Source organism: Trichosurus vulpecula, chromosome 4 (genome assembly GCF_011100635.1).
Source record: "Trichosurus vulpecula isolate mTriVul1 chromosome 4, mTriVul1.pri, whole genome shotgun sequence".
In the NCBI taxonomy this organism is placed as follows: domain Eukaryota; kingdom Metazoa; phylum Chordata; class Mammalia; order Diprotodontia; family Phalangeridae; genus Trichosurus; species Trichosurus vulpecula.
The window spans coordinates 317,016,003-317,034,922 of record NC_050576.1 but is presented as its reverse complement, the minus strand read 5'-3'; the positions used below and the strand labels follow the sequence as shown (position 1 = coordinate 317,034,922).

Below are 18,920 nucleotides of genomic sequence, written 5' to 3'. Positions count from 1 at the left end.
GCTTTTGATATGTCTTTTAGGTACAAATTTAATTATTCCAGCCAAACTGAAACTGCTTCCTGTTTCTTGAATCTACTCGTCTTGTTTGTTCTTTAAGATATCTAGTACTCATGCAATTCTTCCATCCAGAATGCCGTTCTGGTCCACTTTACTCAGATATAATATCTTTCTCTTAAAACTTTGCATTGCCTTGTTCCTTTTGAATGATACCGTCTCTCTTGCATTATGATTTCTTGTGCACTACTTCATATTCCTAATAAATTTGTCAGCTCTGGGAGAGCAGTGGTGCTGTTAAACAGTTCTTTGACCAAGTATTCAACAAATATTTGTGGAATTTAATTGGATTATAAAAAGTTTGATTTGAAAAATGAGATCTTGGAATGAAATAGTTGCAGTATAAACTATTTCCATGTCTTAAAACTGTCAGGAACACCTGGTTTTTGTCCTGATTCTCTCACTAATTTGCTCTATGACATTAAAGAATCAATCTTGAGTTTTACATTAGTCATCTCTTAAACTAAGGGATTTGGATTTGGACGGTCTTTTCTAGTCCCATGATTCTTCCATAATTATGCAAAGAAATATACATGGATCAAGAATTAAAGTATACTCACAATTTTGTACACATTTTGTTGTGCATTCTATGTTCATTCCAGTCTGAAAATGAACTAAATCCAAAGGTAATAACATGACTTTTGTCAAGCTTCCCGTTTCCTTTATCTAACCTCTTGAGGGAAGACTTGTTATGTGACAGTAGTATGGATCCTTATTATTTTCACAGCATGTCTTCCCCCATGCCCTATCCCTGACTCTTCTTCTTTGGAATGTGACAAAAGTCACTTAGTTCCCCTCTTTTCTGAAGACGCTTAACTTAATAGTACTGAAACTGTTGTTGGTCCTCATATTCTTATGCTGAGCAACATTGACAGCTAGTCCATGGCTGCTTCTGAAAGCAATTTCCTTTTTAGAGCTAGAATAAACACTTTTAGACAGTCTCAAATATACATGGAACGGAACAATGTAACTGGTTTTCAAAAGGTCTGCAACAATACTATTTCTCCACAATTAAATGTCAAAGTACTTTTGATTTTGTTGTTGTTTATATTCATGGATATAATTTACATTACTGCATTTTAAGATTTCAGTATGTATTTGGAGAACTTGACTACTTAAAATTATTGCCCAAATAGCTTAGCTATTATGTATAAGTGGTTGTTCTTTTCTTCCTTTCGTTTATTATTTATTTTAATGGAATTTTATTTTACTTTCAACTCCAATTTCTCTCTCCAACTTCTCCTTTCCCCGTATATAAAGCATTCATCTTAACAACAACAACAAAAGCTTGCCCAAGTATTTCATATTCATTCACCAGTTTTTCCATCTGTTGAAGAGCACTTATTGCTTCTTCAGTCCTTTCTAGTAATAAATGTAGCATATAGAATGTCTTTGTATAGTACTAAAGTATAGCATGAATTTTAAAAGAAATCTTCCCTTTTTCCCCCCAATCAGATGAGCACAGTGAAAAGACTACGGACACGTCTGAGTGCCATTCTCTTTAAACTTCAATTTGAGGAGCAGGTGAACAGTCTCAAACCGGATATCATGGCTGTCAGTGCTGCTTGTGATGAGATAAAGAAGAGCAAAAGCTTCAGCCGATTATTGGAACTTGTCTTGCTAATGGGAAACTACATGAATGCGGGCTCCCGGAATGCCCAGACCTTTGGGTTCAACCTTAGCTCTCTCTGCAAAGTGAGTTTCGTGCTTATGTTTACCTGAACATTGCCTTTTCAGTTATCAGGGTTATTCACATTTATCAAATGAAAACAAACAATCTGCTTATGAGATACTTGAACTTGATGACAAACCAATGCTAATCTTGACCCAACTTCTAAACTAAATACAGATGTTAATTTTTTTTCGCTCTGAAATGTAAGCTCAATCAAAGTTATATATTTTATTTGAAATAAAACACAATGGAATTGTTTAACCTAGATATCAAAGTAATCAAGTGGAATATCAACATACTGTAAAATTATATTTCATTCAGTTCAGAGTCCCTCTATATCATAATGCATATATTCAGAGATCTTTAGACTTAGTTTTGATTTTTTTTAACCTTTAAAACCTTTAATTCATATTTTGCAGACAGATTTTAAAAAATCAGACAATAGCACATGAAGGTAAGAGATTTGTACCTAAGCTAGATATGCATAGGTTTTCCAAAGCATTTGGAAAATTTTTCTCCTTCTTGGTCAATGAATACATTGAATACATGCAATATATGCAGTTATAATTTGGATCAGATAAGTTGTTTTCTCTTGGTGTTTTCTGCATTTAAAAACTGAGTACCAAGAATCTTATGCACAAATTAGTTTTCTGTTTAACGAAACTCTTTTTTGAGGGAATTGCCAATGGTAGTGGTGCTTTACTGATCTGATAGTGATCCCTTATGGGGACTTTTTTTTTTTTAATAGAATGGAGGAACTCCCGGTGATAGAACTTCCTCTATTAATACATTTCAGCAGCTGTGCGACAGTTTTTGTCTTGGAGATTTTCCAAGGGCAATGAAAGGTTAAAGGCCTTGCCTAGGGTCACACACACACCGGTGTGTCTAAGGTTCAATTAGATTCCAGGTCTTTCTGATTCTGAGAGTGGCTGGCTATTCGTCATAAACTAGGTTGCCTTTTTAAAAAAAAGTTGAGACACTATAGGTATGTTTTCTTCTCCTTGGATAGATGATGTGCACTCTCTAATGAATGTAATGGATTGCTTTTGCTGCCATTTTTGATAGGGGGAGAAGAAATATCGTAATACCTGTATTTTACCTCGATGAATTAGTCTTCCTCTTAGTTGAAGGCACAGATGCTTGTGCTCAGCTTTAATCTTCCATAAACTATGAGTGAACATCATATATTCTTCCCTGTTCTTTTTCATCTTATTTCTGCTTTTTGTTTTTTAATGCTTTTATTGCTGGCTGATTTAATCTCAGCTTATTTAGGTCATCCAAACTTTTCTCTTTCTTCTTTCAAAACCTAGTTATTTATATTTTTTCTCATTTCATGTCTTGAACTCATCTGCTTATTTAGGCATCCTTATCCCTTCAGTAAGAATGTCATATTACTGCAACTAGTAAAGAATTATCCTGTTAAATAATCTTTTAACCCATCCACTTTTATTTCTAATTTATTTACTCTACCACACTTCATCGTTCCATATTCCCATAACTGAGATTTCCTGCCCCACCCCCAGCCCCCACATAGTGATCAATCATTAAAATAATCAAAATCATCTTTGGGGTAAAGATTAAAACTTTTTATATCTTTAATCTTTAGGGCTAGTTTTAAAAAGACACATATACTCAAAAACACTTAACATAATGGATTTTCACTGATAACGCTTAATGAAACATTTCCATTATGATTTTGTATTAGAATATTATTTTAATTCTAATATAGATATTCTAATTCATCTGTCCTGGGATCTTTATGTTTGCATTCCTCCTCTCTGTACAGCTTACAAAATCAGTCCTTCAGTTTTGCTCTTTTAAGCCTCCTTGTTGAAGAGAGTAGATTTTTTTTAACAAAATATTATCTCATCTTTGTTATCAAGAGCAGCCTGATCTTTGAAAATCGTAGTTGAATTTGCAAACTGGGTATAAAATGTTCCTGTTATTGATAAGCATTCACATTACAAATTCTGTTGATTTGACCCCAGAAAGGCAGGGAAATTGTTGAATTTCTTGAAAAGAATGCTGACAAGTTACACTCTTTGACATTACATGTTCCAAAATATTTGCTTGAAACTGACGTTCACAAATTCGGCACCAGCATAACGAATGTGGAACATCTTATCAAACTCTGAAATTTGGAGTTAGGTGAATGATTTTGTATTGAAAAATAATTCTTTTTCCCTTAGTATAACCTAGTATAGTTTTAGGACTTGTAATATGCCTTTGGCAATCTTCCATGGACCAACAAATCTTTATTATATATTTACTATATGCTGGGCCTTTTTAAAGTTTTGGACCTGTGATTTTGTCTGTTTGGAAATTTCTTCTACTTATACTGATTGGTAACTTCTCTGTAATTTTTAATCTTAATCCCTTAGCTTACTGACAGAGAGATTGAGTGACGGGCCTCTCGTTATGCAACCAATGTGTACATACATACATACATATGTATACATGAGCTGTTCTTTGAACCTAGGTCTTCCTAACTCTTAGACTATTAGTTAGACCCTCTGTCCAATGTGCTTTACTGTTTGTCTAAAAGAGAAGGTTAAATATGCACACATATGTATAATACAGCTTAGAATATCATATATATATATATATATACATACATACATATATGTATAAATATAGTATAAACACGCATTTAAAAATGTTTCAAGAAATTTGAGGCTGGAGAGATCTTACCTGACTGAGAGGAAACCATGGAAAATTAAAGGAAGAAAAAAACCTAAGCCTTGGCTTGAAAGGTAGTTGGGTTTTAGGTGGAAATGCTTTTTAAAAATGCAGCCCATTGGAGTGATGTGGGGTGGCCCAGTCTTTTGTTTGATATGCTTTAAAATTGTCTATTTTCTTCCCTTCTCTACTCTTGTTAACTCCTTAACCTGGAGATTTTTTTTTTTTGGTTATATGTGAATCTTCTTTTGATGATCTCTTATATGAGTTTGCTCCCAGAATGGAATAATCTGTTCTTGAGGGCTTAGTGTGATAGTGTGCCTGGGGTCCAGTGCTATAAAATACTGCTTTCCTTTAGGGGAATGGAAAATATTCCCAAAGTAAGAGATACCTGTCTTTGTTTAATTCCCTATTAATGTGAACATAAACTCAGTGAAACTGAAATGAACTACTTCTGACATTCTAAATTATTCAGACCTACTTAACAGATTCTTAATAGGCAAAATTTTAATCCTTATAAAAGCATGAGATTTAATATGTTCAACCATGATAGTCCCTCCAGTAGATACTTTTAAAAGCCTTCATTTTTTTTTAAAAAAAAGCTAATCCAAATGTTTTCATCTTATCACTAGCACATAATTTGTATGAAAGATAGCCATCAAAAATATTTGCTCTCTTCTACATTATTTACTTGAGGAAGACTCTCAGTGGCTTCTAGCTGGGCTGCAATATTCTAGTTAAATTTTAGCAACTTTATAATCACTTGATAGGTATTGACCAAACATTTTAAGATAATCAATATTGTTCTTAAATTTGCATCCAGGAAGTTGAATATTTTATTAACTGATAGGTTGATTTCTAAAACAACATATTTGACTTTGGATTTTTTTTTTTAACAAGTAAAAGCTTGTTTCCGAGCTTTGCCTCAGATTTTAATACTTTTTCTTTGCCATATTGCCCAAACCACATTGTGTGGGACAAACCACAGGCTCAAAATAAACAAAAACAGAGGTGTCTCGATTTTCTCAAGTTAGAAACAAAACAGAAGCTTTATTTGATCAAGTCTCGCAAGAATTGGGCATCTCCCACTACCAGGGTGGGATGGTAGTGCAGAGAGGCAAGGGGGAGAAGGCAAGCAAGGGGATATATAACCTTGTACAAACAATTCTAAGAAATTCCACCCCTAGAGGCTGGACCCCTGTCCCTATTTGCTGGGACAGGTGGCCTCACAATCTATCCCAGAATAAGTTTATCCAATACTAGCACAGAAACTACAGAATTACCTTATAGGGAAATCTCAATGTTAAGATGACGGCATGGGAGTGGGCTAGGGGAGGGGGAGAGGGGGAGACCATCTGATTTCCCTGAAATCATATGATTTACAGGAAAACGAAACTTAGGCCTAGTGAGGTCTACATCCTAACTAAATTTGTACTATCTGAGTATTACCTTGCTTGATTTATTCATGGGAAGCTTTCACAAACAATCTTGTGTCCCACACAACATGTCTAGTGCTTTATTAAGTTTTCTAGTTTGTAATTTACACATAGCTAAGTGTGTGTTGCTTGGGAGAATGGCTTTTTAAAAAAAATTTTATTGAATGGTAATACGAATCCAGAATGTTAGAATTGGAATAGATATCTAAATATCTAATCCAAAGTCTCCCTTTTGTATGTTAGGAAATTAAGTCCTAGATTATTGCCTTGTTTCAACTTTCTGCATTATTCTTTAGGGCTTTTATGAATATTATGACTGTTGCGTTTTGTATGTATTCATCATTTATCATATGAAAAGCTATGATAAAGGAGAGAAGTTAAAGGAAAATAGTTGTAAATTGCAATATCTATGGGAAACTATCAGAGCAGAACCACAACCACAAACTGGAAAATAAACTCTGAAATTATCAGATGGAATAAATTAGTGGTTTGTTTAATCAGGTATGGTGTGGCAAGTATTCCTTTTAACTCTTATATTATAATAATTATGTCAAATATGTAAAAAAGACAAACATTTCTAGTTTTCAGTTTTTAAATTATAATTGCATGTTTGATCTTTACTCTTTTGCTTCTCTCCGTTTATCTATAGTTATCATGAAATCACTTCCATCATTAAGAAAAATAATAATGCTAGAACAGTGAATTTGGAGTCAGAGGACCTGAATTTAAATCTCGCCTCTATATTCTGTCTAAGTGTCCACTCAGAGATCAGGAGTGACTTAATTTTTTGTTAATTCTTATTGCTTTTATATTATATTCATTTCCAAATATACTCCTCATCACCTATATTTGGTCAAATGGCTTTCCAGTTTCTTAATAGGTCTTATCAAATAGTTAGTTTTTCCTTAAATAGTTTATGGTCTTGTATTTATTAAACAGACTTGCTAATGATTTGATTCCAGTTCTTGTTCACCTAGTGTGTTGTACTCATCTACTTTATATTTTTAACCACTGCTAGAAGTGTTTTAAATTTAATTAATGTTTTGTAATATAATGTGACATCTGGGAATGCTACCTTTCCATTATTCCTGTTTTCCTCTTGATCATTTCCCTTCATTTTTAAGAACTTTGCTTTATCTCAGTTAATCTTGTTAGTTTTTTTCTAGGTCTCTAAAGTTACCCACACCTAATTTTGGTATTACCATTAAATCTGTAAATTAATTTAGGTAGTAGCGTCATTTTTATTAAATTGATGTGGCACAACAATGAACAATGAATATTCAATTAAAGATTCCTTCATTTCTATGAAGTGTTTTAATTTTTTTATAATGATAGTTATGGAAATCTTGAATGTGCCTTTCTAGATTGATTCCTAGAAATTTTATGCTTCTCCCCCCCCCCAATTATTTTGAATGTTCTTTCTCTTTTTTTTCTTTTAGTTTTTGTTATTGCTGATAGAAATCCTGACCTTTGTATCTTGCTACTTTCTTGATACTATTAATTTGGCTGATATTCTGACATTTAAAAAAGTAAACTTCAAGTCTATTGGAAATAGGAATAATTAATTCCATTACCTCTTTTTCAACATTTATACCTTTTACTTTTTTCTTCTCTTAGCATTTATAGAACTATGTGAAATAATTACAGGGAGAGAGGCATCTTTTCTTTACCACTGAATTTATTGGGAATCTTCTAGTATTTCGCCATTGTAAATTATGCTGGGTTTTGGCTTTAAATCTGTACTTTTAACAATAGCCATTTATACCTTTGTTTGTAAGGGGTTTGAGCAATAATGGATTTTATATTTTGTCAAAGGTTTTTTTCTATTCTATAATCATGCCATTTTGATTGTTGCGGAATTTGAAATATTTAATTATTAATTTTGTCTTTTGTCATCCTGATGTTGAAATGTCCTTTTATCTCTGTTGCACGTCCAAGGTGGGTCATAGTGAGAGTGTGTCTGTGTCTGGGTGTCTAGCTATAATCCTGAAGTTCTTTCGCTAAACTTTTATGTAACATTTTTGGGAGCAATGATCATTAGTGATATTTGTCTGTATTTTTCTTACGTGTGCCTGGTTTAGGTATTAAGACCATACTTGTCTTATAAAAAGGGAACTAGTGAATCTAGTAGCCTTTCTTCAGTTATCATATTTTATCATCAGTGCACCATTTGACATTTTTGACCAGTCTCTGATAAATATAGAGGCCTTGTTAGTGATATGGGGGTAATTTATGAATCAGATATCCGTATATAATCAAGAAACTATATTTGTCAGACCAAAGATTAAAATCTAGGAAAGCTAAGAAAAAGAAAATAAATGAGATAAAGATTGTGTGCAATTAAAACAACACCAAAGTACTGACTTTTTTAAAATAGGAAGCGGACAGAGGAAAGGACATCAATATTTATTATAACCATTCAGTTTGGTGAACTCCATTTTAAAAATTAATTTTATTGATATCTTTTTTTTTGTTTTCTACATTTTCTGATTTATTCCTCTGTCTTCTGCCTCCCAGAGTGCTATCATTTATAACAAAGAATAAGAAAGAAGAAAAAGCAGTTCAGCAAAAGTAAGCAGCCTATTGAAAAGTCTATTATATTTAGTGTTTCATACTCAGTAGTCTGCCACCTCTACAGAGAGAAGAGGATACCTCTAATTTCTTAGAGGTGAAGCTTGGCCATTAGAACTCAATGGCATTAACTTTCTGTTGTGTTTTTGCTCTTCTCATTTGTTGCAGTAGTCATTGTTTTATGCCACATGTTGTTTTCCTAGTTTCCTGGAGGCAGTTAGGTGGCACAGTGGATAGAGTATTGGGCTTGGAGTCAGGAAGACCCAAGTTCAATTCTGTCTTCAGGTACTTACCATGTATATGATCCTAGACAAGTCACTTAATCTCTCTTTGATTTAGTTTTCTTATCTGTAAAACGGGGGACATAAAAGCACTTGTCTCCCACGGCTGTTGTGAGGATCAAATAAGATTTGTTTGGAAAGTTCTTATTACAGTGGCTGGCACATAGTAGATGCTATACAAATGCTTATTCCCTTTTTACTTTCCTTCCTGGTTCTGCCTACTTCCCTTTGTGTCATTTCCCATGTTTCACTGTATTCATTAATACTCAATCTATTGAGAGATCTATTCCAAAGGTATCTAAAGGAGTAGATGACATCAAAGGCTTGGAAAACATTTTGGACTTTATTACTTCCCAAGCTGCATTTCAAACCTTATTATATATTCCTCCCTGTCAGCCACTGAATGGTATAGCCAAACTTATTTTAATGCTGTTCTTTCACTTGTGACAGTCCATCTATCATTTACATGTATTTGCACAGTCTGTCTCCCATGGCAGGAATGCATTCTCTCTTCATCTCGGCCTCATAGAGCCCCTAGTTTCCTTCAAATCTCACCTTATGTGCCACTTTTTGCATCATTAAATTTATCATTCAACCAGTATTTATTAAGGGCCTTCTGTGTTCCAGAAACTCTGCTAGGGACTATGTACATAAATATTACGAATGAAACAATCTTTTATTCTAAATGAGCTTACCCAGATTTGCTCCTAATCTCCACTCTCCCCACTCCTGAAAATTACCTTGTATTTATTATGTGTGTATGTATCTAGTATGTATGTTATATATGTATGTGTGTATGTATATACTTACATACATTGTTTACTCCAATATATTGTAAGCTCCTTGATCTTAGGACTAATTCATTTCTGTCATTGTAACCTTGTGTGTTAGCACAATGCCTGACAAGTCATACGCATTTAAGAAATGTTGGGTTGATGAACTGATCATTGTCCCAAAGTGAAATACTGAGCCATATGCAGCCTGGTTTTCTATCTCTAGAAATTTTTTTTTTTTTCTGAACCTAATCTACAGTGGCATCAAGAGCATTCTTGATATGAGGGAAGGTTTTCACAAGCAATATTTCCCATTAAGCTATATTTTTACCATCATATAATTGATTTAAAAAATGTAAGAATATAAGGTCCCACTGTGCTTATTGTTTAAGTATGAAAAATGTATCTTATTGGTAGCCCAAAAAAGCTTTCACCAATGCATGCCATTATTATACAAGATAGTTTAAAGACATGATAATAGAAAACCTTTTCCTGGTCCTCTAATTTTCAGTAACATGTTAAGTATAAAACAAAGAGTCATTACACACTATCATGAGGGTAATCCTGTATGGATTCCAAGTCAAAGATTATCTTAAAATGGTAGGATTGCCCTGTTTCTTCTCATTGAAAGTGTTATTGTTCCAATTGTTTCAAATCCTAGAACATCCAAGAACCTTCTAATGAGAACCAGAATCATTTAAAAGAGTTTGGCAGAGGTATCCATACACAGAAAGAACCAAACAGGTAAAGAATGCCAATTGTGAAGACTAGGAATTTTAGGGGAATGGACACCCGATGAAGCTGGTCCATCAACTATCTATCTTGGAAGACTTTGCAAATAAACAGTGAACTCACTTTAAATTTGATTAGATGGAGGAGAATTGGCTAGATTAACTTCAGGAAATTCTGCATTGCTTTAATGTCCTTGAGCTTCTACTGAATCAAAGGCCCATCTTTTTAATACCATTATTCTTCTGTTAAATGGCATGTGGTATTATAGATAGGGTTGAACCCAAGAAAACCTGGGTTCACGGCCTGCTTCTGTCACGTATTGGTGCGGCATGTCACTTATCATCTCAAGGTCACAGACAACTATCTAAGAATAAAAGTTGCACAATAGTTTATGATATAGGTTGAAAAAAGGAGATTGATTAATGTGAATTCCTTATGCCAGTGAAATCACAGAAATCTGCCAAAAATTCCACCAATGCTATGTTCCGTGATTCTTTCCTATACAATAACAATCATTGAAGAATTGAAATTGAAAGTCACTGAAAGAGGAAGAATGGGTATCTGCTGGGAATGAATAGATTGTAGCACATTACAGTCAAGGAATTATATGTCATTAAAGAAATGTGTGATTAAGAAAGATGGCCTTGTAATGTGGAGAAAGCGAAGGATATACAGTCCATGTGCTCCATTGACTTCCATTGTATTTAAAGAAAACATGAAAACTCCCTTGCATGTTTGGTAGATCCCTTGTAGGTAGATCTGAAAAGGGTAAACTTTTTGGAGTAGGTGGGCAGGAAGGACTCTTATAGAATGTACAGGCAAGAATAGTTTCGTTTTGTTCTGTTGAAGAGAATACCCACTTTGATAAAATCACATCTATTGGAATTTTAATATCATGTCAATATAGCATTTCCTTTGTTACATACTATGATTCCTATTTACTCTCTTGAGATTTATTGCTAAATCTAAGATTTTTGAACTAAATGAATTTCTGCATTTTTTTAAATGACTCTTGGAATTTATTTCTTAACTCTGAGATTTCTGGATTAAATGGATTTATGTATTGTCTGTTTTAGGACTTGTGTTTTGGCCGGATTGGGCTTTATAAATTACACCATTTTGCAGTATTGCTAGCATTGTACAAGCACAGGCAGACACGTTGAAACTTGACTCTAGCGTAGTGATGTCATTTTGGTGCTCTTGGAGAACAAAGGACAACAACCAACCATTGATTGATCAGATAATCAAGTGAGAGTGGCCACTGAACAAGGTGAATACATAGTCAGTGTCACTGAAGGAAACAAATCTAGCAAACAAGTTGAAAAGCCAAAAAAGAATAAGGAGACAACAGTCAAATGCAGTGTAAATATAAGATCAGCCTGCTTCTGGAGTCCATGAACCAACTGAAACTGCACTAATTACTATTCTCTTTACTGTTGTGTATTTCTTTAATCTGAGCTGGGGCATTGCCAATTTCCTGTTCTCCCTGAAGGTGTGACAAACTTGGATACAATGATTCAGGAGGGTATGTAGGGGTGGTTCCCACTTCCCTATTCAGTGTAATATTAAGTCCCTTTTCTCGGTACATCTTATATATCTCATTAGGCAGAATACCACCTATTCTTCCAAAATCTATTCCTGCTCTCAATAGAGCAGTAAGCAATTCTTTTCTTGTCAATCTATTCTGACTTGGAATTTTCTCTCTTGAGGAAATTTATCTTTTCTCCATTCCCCTAAGTCACTGAAATGTGAAATCTTATCCAGCACCTCCAAAAGAAGGTGCCCTATTTCCCCAATTAGTAGAATCAGAATGAGGTGCTTATAAGCAGGAGGAGCAGCCTTCACTATGATATTTCTATGAGAAACTACTAAGAGGTACCATGATAAGCCTCATCATCTCCCATAATTATTGCAGTCTTCATTACCTCTTCCTTTAACTTTCTCATACAGTTCCTAAGCGATACCAGGGTCTATCTCCACGAGGCTACATGGAGTCAGTAGGATAGTGTCTGCTGCATCCTTCTACAGCTAATGCTAACAGATTAGTTGCATTGTTATCCTCTTGCATATGGTTATCCCTAAAAGCTTGCTGTACACAAAGATTCTGACTAATACCTATGGATTTCAAGCAATCTGTGTTACCTATCTCTACTGCTTTGGCCCCTTGATCACTGATTCTCACCATCCAAGACACTAATGATTCTTCTATTTTTTGAGTGAACCGACTCAAAGCATCTGTGACCTCCTGCTGAGTAAAATCCTCAATTATCTCCCTAAACATTTCATGGTCCCACTTTTTCTCCTGTTTCCTTTGCAGTATTTAGTGAACTTCTGCACTTGAAGCCTCCTCATCTAACTTTGTTTCATTTCCCTCCCATGCATTCTCCTGGCAGGTGTCCAGGCCCCAACTAGGCCCAGCCTGTACAAGGGCTGCATGTACATTCCTTTTGTTTTTGCTTCTTTTTAGGTAAACGAACAGTAGCTTGTTCTTCTACCAACTGAGACCCTCTATCTTGTCCTCTAAAGGAGAGCCCAAACCCTGTAAAATAGAAAGATTCTCATGCAAACCAACCAATTGCCTTTCTATCTGAGCTTTCTCCTCCTGCAGCTTGTCTCTGCTTTTATACATAAGACAATGACTTATTGGCAAGGCCCAGCCTCTCTTACACAATCCTGCCAGTTCTTTCCCTGGTTCTATTGGTATTCCTTGCAGACATCTTTCTAAATCTCCAGGTTCTCCCTTCCATAGCCTTGGTTCCCAGTTTTCACAGAGCCCTGTGCTTTTAGCTTATTCTCTTGCCAGGGAGGAATAAGGTAAATCCTCCCATCCTAGGATATCCATTTCCTTCTCTAAAGCCCTCCTGCCTCCAAATAGAGGTCTGATATTTCGCTGTCCCATCCTTGTCACCATATGTAGCACCAATGCAATACTCACAGTGCCTATGGCACCTATGAATATGCTGGTGTAGTTCTGAATTGCAAAATATAACAAACTCTCTTCATTGAAGGCAGAACCAAAACATTTATTCAAACACCAGAAAGCCAAATCCATCATGGCCACAAAGAAATCTATACATATTATCAGTGCAGGGGGCACTGCCATCCCCAAGCCTTCCCTCTGTTAGGGCCTTCCCACAAATGAACACCCTCAAGCAAAATCACTCCCTGGCTCTTATTTATACTAGCTGCTTTTCTGTGTCTCTCTTCCCCCCAGCTCTGACTGCTCTTTCTCATTCCCTCTCAGCTCTGCTCCACCCGTTCACCAAAGCTCCTCCTACCACAGGCTCATGTAACTCAGACAAGTCACATGGACCTATTAATGAATGGGAAAGATCTTCCTATTGCATTAACAATACATAAATGATACAGCCAGTCACATATTCTCTCAATGTCCCAAAGACCTCTCTAGGACTGTAAGTTGTAGAGCAGGTATACTCTGAATTGATGGAAGGAAAGTTCAGTAATAGGGAATTCTTTATAGCAAATAAATCACAGGTTCAGCACAAAAAAAAGCTATGCACACCTTGTCTTCTCTTTTTCCTCCTTTTCCATTAGTAGATAGCAGTGCAGATTGTTTTCATGAATTCATCTTAGATTTGGCTTCTTCAATAAGCATTATTGTTAGTTTTAATTTTCTCATTAAACAATTGGAATTTGTTTTAGTAAGTGATCTTATTACTTGCTGGTAGAATGTTTTAAGTTTGTTATTTTCTATACATAATCAATAAGTAAATATTTTATTTGAAAAATACATGATAGGGTTCATATAACTGTAATAATCCTAATTTTGGAAGGAAAATAAATATTCATGAAACAATTACAAAGTAGGTTTATTTGAATATACACTCATATACTTATACCAACGTATACATCTGTATATAGTAATAGATAACATTTATATAGTGCTTTGAGACTTGCAAAGTACTTTACATGTATTATCTTATTTGATCCTTACAGCAGTCTTGTTATTTGCATTTAGTTTCCCCATTTTAAAAATGAAAAAAAGAGAGAAATTAAGTGACTTGCTTAGAATAACACAATTACTAAGGTTCTGAGGCATGATTTTTACTCAAGTCTTCCTGATTCCAAGTCCAATGCATTATGAATGAAAGAATGATTTAATGAATAGAAATGCATTAATCAAGTGTTTACTATGTGTGAAACACTGTAGTCAAGAAAAGAGATAGAAATAGATGTAATATAGTGCCTAATCTTGAGGAATTCATATTCTAATATGGAAGACTACGCACATAGAAGGTAAAAGTTCCCAGGGCAATTTGAGTGCAGTGGCAAAGCAGATAGTAAAGAAAACTTTAATGTAATTTCCACTGATCAAATACTATCAATTTCCCAATGTTGAATTTGACAGTGCCATGGATTTGGGTGACAAGAATTTTTTTTTCTTTGGTCTTCATTATTTATGGCTATTGTACCTGTAGGAAGAGAATGGCTTACTGGGAGGGTGTGGTGGAGATATACATGTTTTTAGAGGTTTCTTCCCAGGATTACGTGCTGGAAGCAACTTTATTCCCAAGGCTCCTGAGTTTAGTGTCCTGGGCTATCTGCATTAGTTCTGAGCGGTAAAAATAATGTTCAGGGTAATGGTGGTGTTAGTTTGACTTGCCTGGCTATATCACCAAGGCAATATTCACAATTGCTATTGCTATGAATATGCTGACTTGGCTCTGTATTAGAAACTATAACAGACTCTCCATATAGAAGACAGAAGAAGCAAAACATTTATTTAGACACCAGAAAACCAAATCCCCAAACCATAAGTCCAATCCATCCAAGGAAAAAAGAAGTTAAAATGCATTATCACTGTAGAGAGCAGCTCCATTACATAGCCTTCTTCCCCTCACCAGGGCCTTCCCACAAACACTCACAGCACAGCTAGCTTGCCTGTGTGATCCATCCTTTCCTGTTCCACTTGTTCAGCAAGCTCCTCCCACCACATGTGACTTAGCCTTCCTGAGACCTAAGCAGGTCACATGGGCCTCTTAATGGATGGGAAGATCTTCAAATTTACATTACCATTACACTGGCACATGCTATCTCCTGTCTTTTCTCAGAGTTCCTTGCTATTTCACTTGGGCTGTTTAGCCTGTCCACTGGGTAGCAGCTGGTTGGCAGTCCATAGGGATGGCCGTACCCTTTTACACAGAAGCTGCTTCCCCTGATGCTGCCTACATTGGCATGACTGAAAGTAGGACTCATATTCTGGGGGGTGGAGGAGTGGAGAAGGATGTTGATATTCCCAGGGCTCCTGTGTTTGTCACTTAACTACTGAGATGCTTCATGTATGTATGTGTATTTATATTCAATTGAACACATTTTGTCATTTGTTTTATAAACATCCATTTTCCTTCCAAATAAATAATAAATTTACTGGTCTATTTTCTTTAAACTTTCCTTTTAAATAATATGTAATAAACTTACTAATCCTGCTTGAATCTATTTATTATGGTTTCAAATATGAAGAATGGATGTTAATTTTTTTGCCATATTGCTATTCAAGCCCTCAAAGAACATTTATAAAATATGAATTCTTTCCTTATAATTTGATACTAACAGGTTTATGGAATGTTAACATTCTTTGTTCTATTTCTGAAATGTCGATTTTATTCCATTGATCTATTCTTTTACTAATTTGCCCAGTTTCAGCTAATTTTGTTCATTGATACATTATATTGTTTTCTACTCTGAATTGGTGAATGCATGTTCATTAATAATCTCTTTTATAAAGTACGCTTCGATTTTCTTCTCATTTTTTGCATAAAGATTTTAATATTGTTTTCCCAGTTTTATAAAATAACTCATTGGGATTATGATTTTTATTGCATTAAATGAATATATTAATTTAGAAGCTGTTCCTATTTTTACCTGTCCTAAATATAAACATAGATCACCTTTCCAATATGGATTGTTGGTGTTTGGGGGTAGGTGGGAAATATAAAAATAACAATTTTAAAAATAGCCTGCTGGTCAGCCATCCTGTGGGATAAATTCCTCTTCTGAAAACTTATGTACATAAACACACACATATAATATTTTTAATTTTTTTACAACAGTTTTTTAAAGTCTTCCCATATGTCTCTGTGTTCATTGTGTTTATTGTTTCTTATAGCACAGTAATACTCCATTATATTTCTGTATCACATTTTGATTACTATCTGTTTTGTCCTCAGTTATTTGATATCAGAAAAAGTGCTACTATCAAGTATTTTGCTGTTTGTTTATTCAAGGACCTTCAGTGATTATGTGCCTAGACATATAATATCTGAGTCAGAGATAATGGACACTTTAGCCCCTTTATTTACATAATTCCAAATTTCTTTCCAGATTGTACCAATTCACAGCTCCACCAACAATGAATCAGTGTACTTGTTTTTCCAAATCTCCTGCGATATTGATTATTCCTATCTTTTGTTGTTTCTGTCATTTTGCTGAGTATGATGTTAAAACCTGAGGATTGTTTTGATTTGGATTAACCTTATGCAATAACGGTGTTGTGAGCAGCTACTATGGTTGCGTAAGACTAATAATACCAGTACACAGAAGGGCTGCCAAAATAGGTTCTTTGATATGCTTTTCTTAGCTAAGCAACTTTAATGGGTTAAAAATCTCAGTTTAATTAAACATATACATACATACATACATACATATATATATATATATATCATTCACTTAGTTCAGGGGAAAATGGCAGCACCCTGAACTTCAGGGGAAAATGGCAGCACCCTGAACTTCAGAACAAATACAAACAGAAATTACAAACAGATTATCTTCTGTCCAATATCTCAGTACATAGTTACCAGGAAAGCACCAACATCTGGATTTTCAAGCTGGGGGCTCCTTAATAAGGGCTACCCAGAGTCTTGCCTGGTCAAATCACACAACAGTCTTCCAGTGAGTGAGAGCCCCAAAACAAAATGCTGACCTCTGAGTATATATATCCTTCTTAGGGTGGGAAGGCTTCACATCTAATCAGCAAAAGGGTGTGGGCCTGGGGCTTTGCACCTGGCAAGACTTAATCAAAGGTACTTGATTATTTTAGCATTCTTAAAGAGAAAACAACAAAAAAGCCCCACCTTGCTTAACATTATACCTTATTATTGATGCAGTTGTTAATAGTTTAATGTTTCAAGAACTGTTAATGCATCCTTTGACCAGCTCTCAGTTGGGGAATGGGTTTTGTTTATATATTTCTATTAATTATCTATATATCAAATCATTTTCAGTGATATTTTATGCGAAGATTCCCCCCTTATCCTCTATATATTAATTTTATTTGTACAAAAGATTTTCAGTGTCATGTAATCAGAATTATGTATTTTATTTTTCTTTTGTAAAATGGCCTCAATTTCTTGTTTGACTAAGAATGCATCATCTAGCTGAGGGTATGAAAGGTATTAGATCTGCTCTTATAATTTTTAGTGATAGGATTTTTAATATTAAAGTCATATATTCAATTTGAACTTATTGAGCAATATGAAATAAGGTGCTGGTAAGTCCGATTTTTGTAAATCTGCATTTGTAAATCTCAGCAGCTCTTTCCAAAACGAGTTCTTTCCTAAGTGATTTTTGTTTTCTGGTTTATCAAACATTGAGCTATTGAGTTCCATCATCCTGATTCTTCTTTGTCTAGTTTGTTCTATTGATCTACTTTGCAATTCTTTAACTAGTACCAAATGGTTTTCACAGTTATTGCTCTATAATATGGTTTGACATAAGGAAATACAGTCACTCACATTTCCACCTTTTTCATATTTTTCATTGATATTCTAGACTTTTTCTTCCCCTGAATGAATTCAGTTATTATTTTGTCTGCCTCTGTTAAGTGTCTTTAGGTAGTTTGGCATAGCTTTAAATTTAGAAATTTAACTATGGTAATACTGTCATTTCTGAAATGACACTATTCTCTGATGCATTTGCATTTACTATTGCCCGCCATACTTTCTTCCCTCCTCTCCCCCTTACTCCTTCCTTCAACCTTTTGTTCCCTGACTTCCAGACTGCTCTAGTGTCACTATATGTATATACTTAGTTAATTACATGTTTTCTCCTCCATTAAAATATAAGCTCCTTGAGGGCAGGCACCAGCAGTGCCTTAGTGAAACAATCCCCCCCCCCCCCATACCTTCCAGCATTTATCATTTTCCTTTTCTGTCATGTTAGCCAATCTGATGGGTGTGAGGGGTTATCTCAGAAATGTTTTAGTTTACATTTCCCTAACTATTGGTGTTTTAGGACATTTTTTCATCTATTGATAGCTTTGATTTCTTTTTCTGAATATTGCCAGTTCATATCCCTAGCCAATTTATCAATTGGGGAATGGTTCTTATTTTTCTTTAATTTGGCTTAACTCTCTATGTATTTAATAAATGAGATCATTGTCAGAGAAATTTAAAGTAAAATCCCTCTCCCTCCTCTCCCCCAATTTCCTACTTTCTTTCTCATTTTGGCTGCATCTATTTTGTTTTCGTATAAACATTTACATTTCCTGTGATTAAATTTATCCATTTTACTTGCCAAGAGCATTTTTAGCTCTTCTTTGATCATAAAATCTTCCATTATCCATAGATTTGATAGGTAATTTTTGCTGTGTTCCCCTAATTTTTTTATATCCCTATTTATGTCAAAATCATGTTCCCATTTGGTGCTTATCTTTGTAGATGGTGTGAAATATTGGTCTATACTAGTTTCTGCCAGACTGCTTTCC

At 34.7% G+C, this 18,920-nt stretch overlaps 1 protein-coding gene across 1 annotated transcript in view; it reads left to right on the top strand.

Moving 5' to 3' along the window:
• DIAPH3 (diaphanous related formin 3) overlaps positions 1–18,920 on the top strand; it is a 335,408-nt gene that overhangs the window by 114,619 nt on the left and 201,869 nt on the right. The window contains exon 15 of the mRNA XM_036755144.1: positions 1,510–1,749. Coding sequence (XP_036611039.1) covers positions 1,510–1,749 — 240 coding nt within the window. The remainder of the gene's footprint in view (positions 1–1,509; positions 1,750–18,920) is intronic.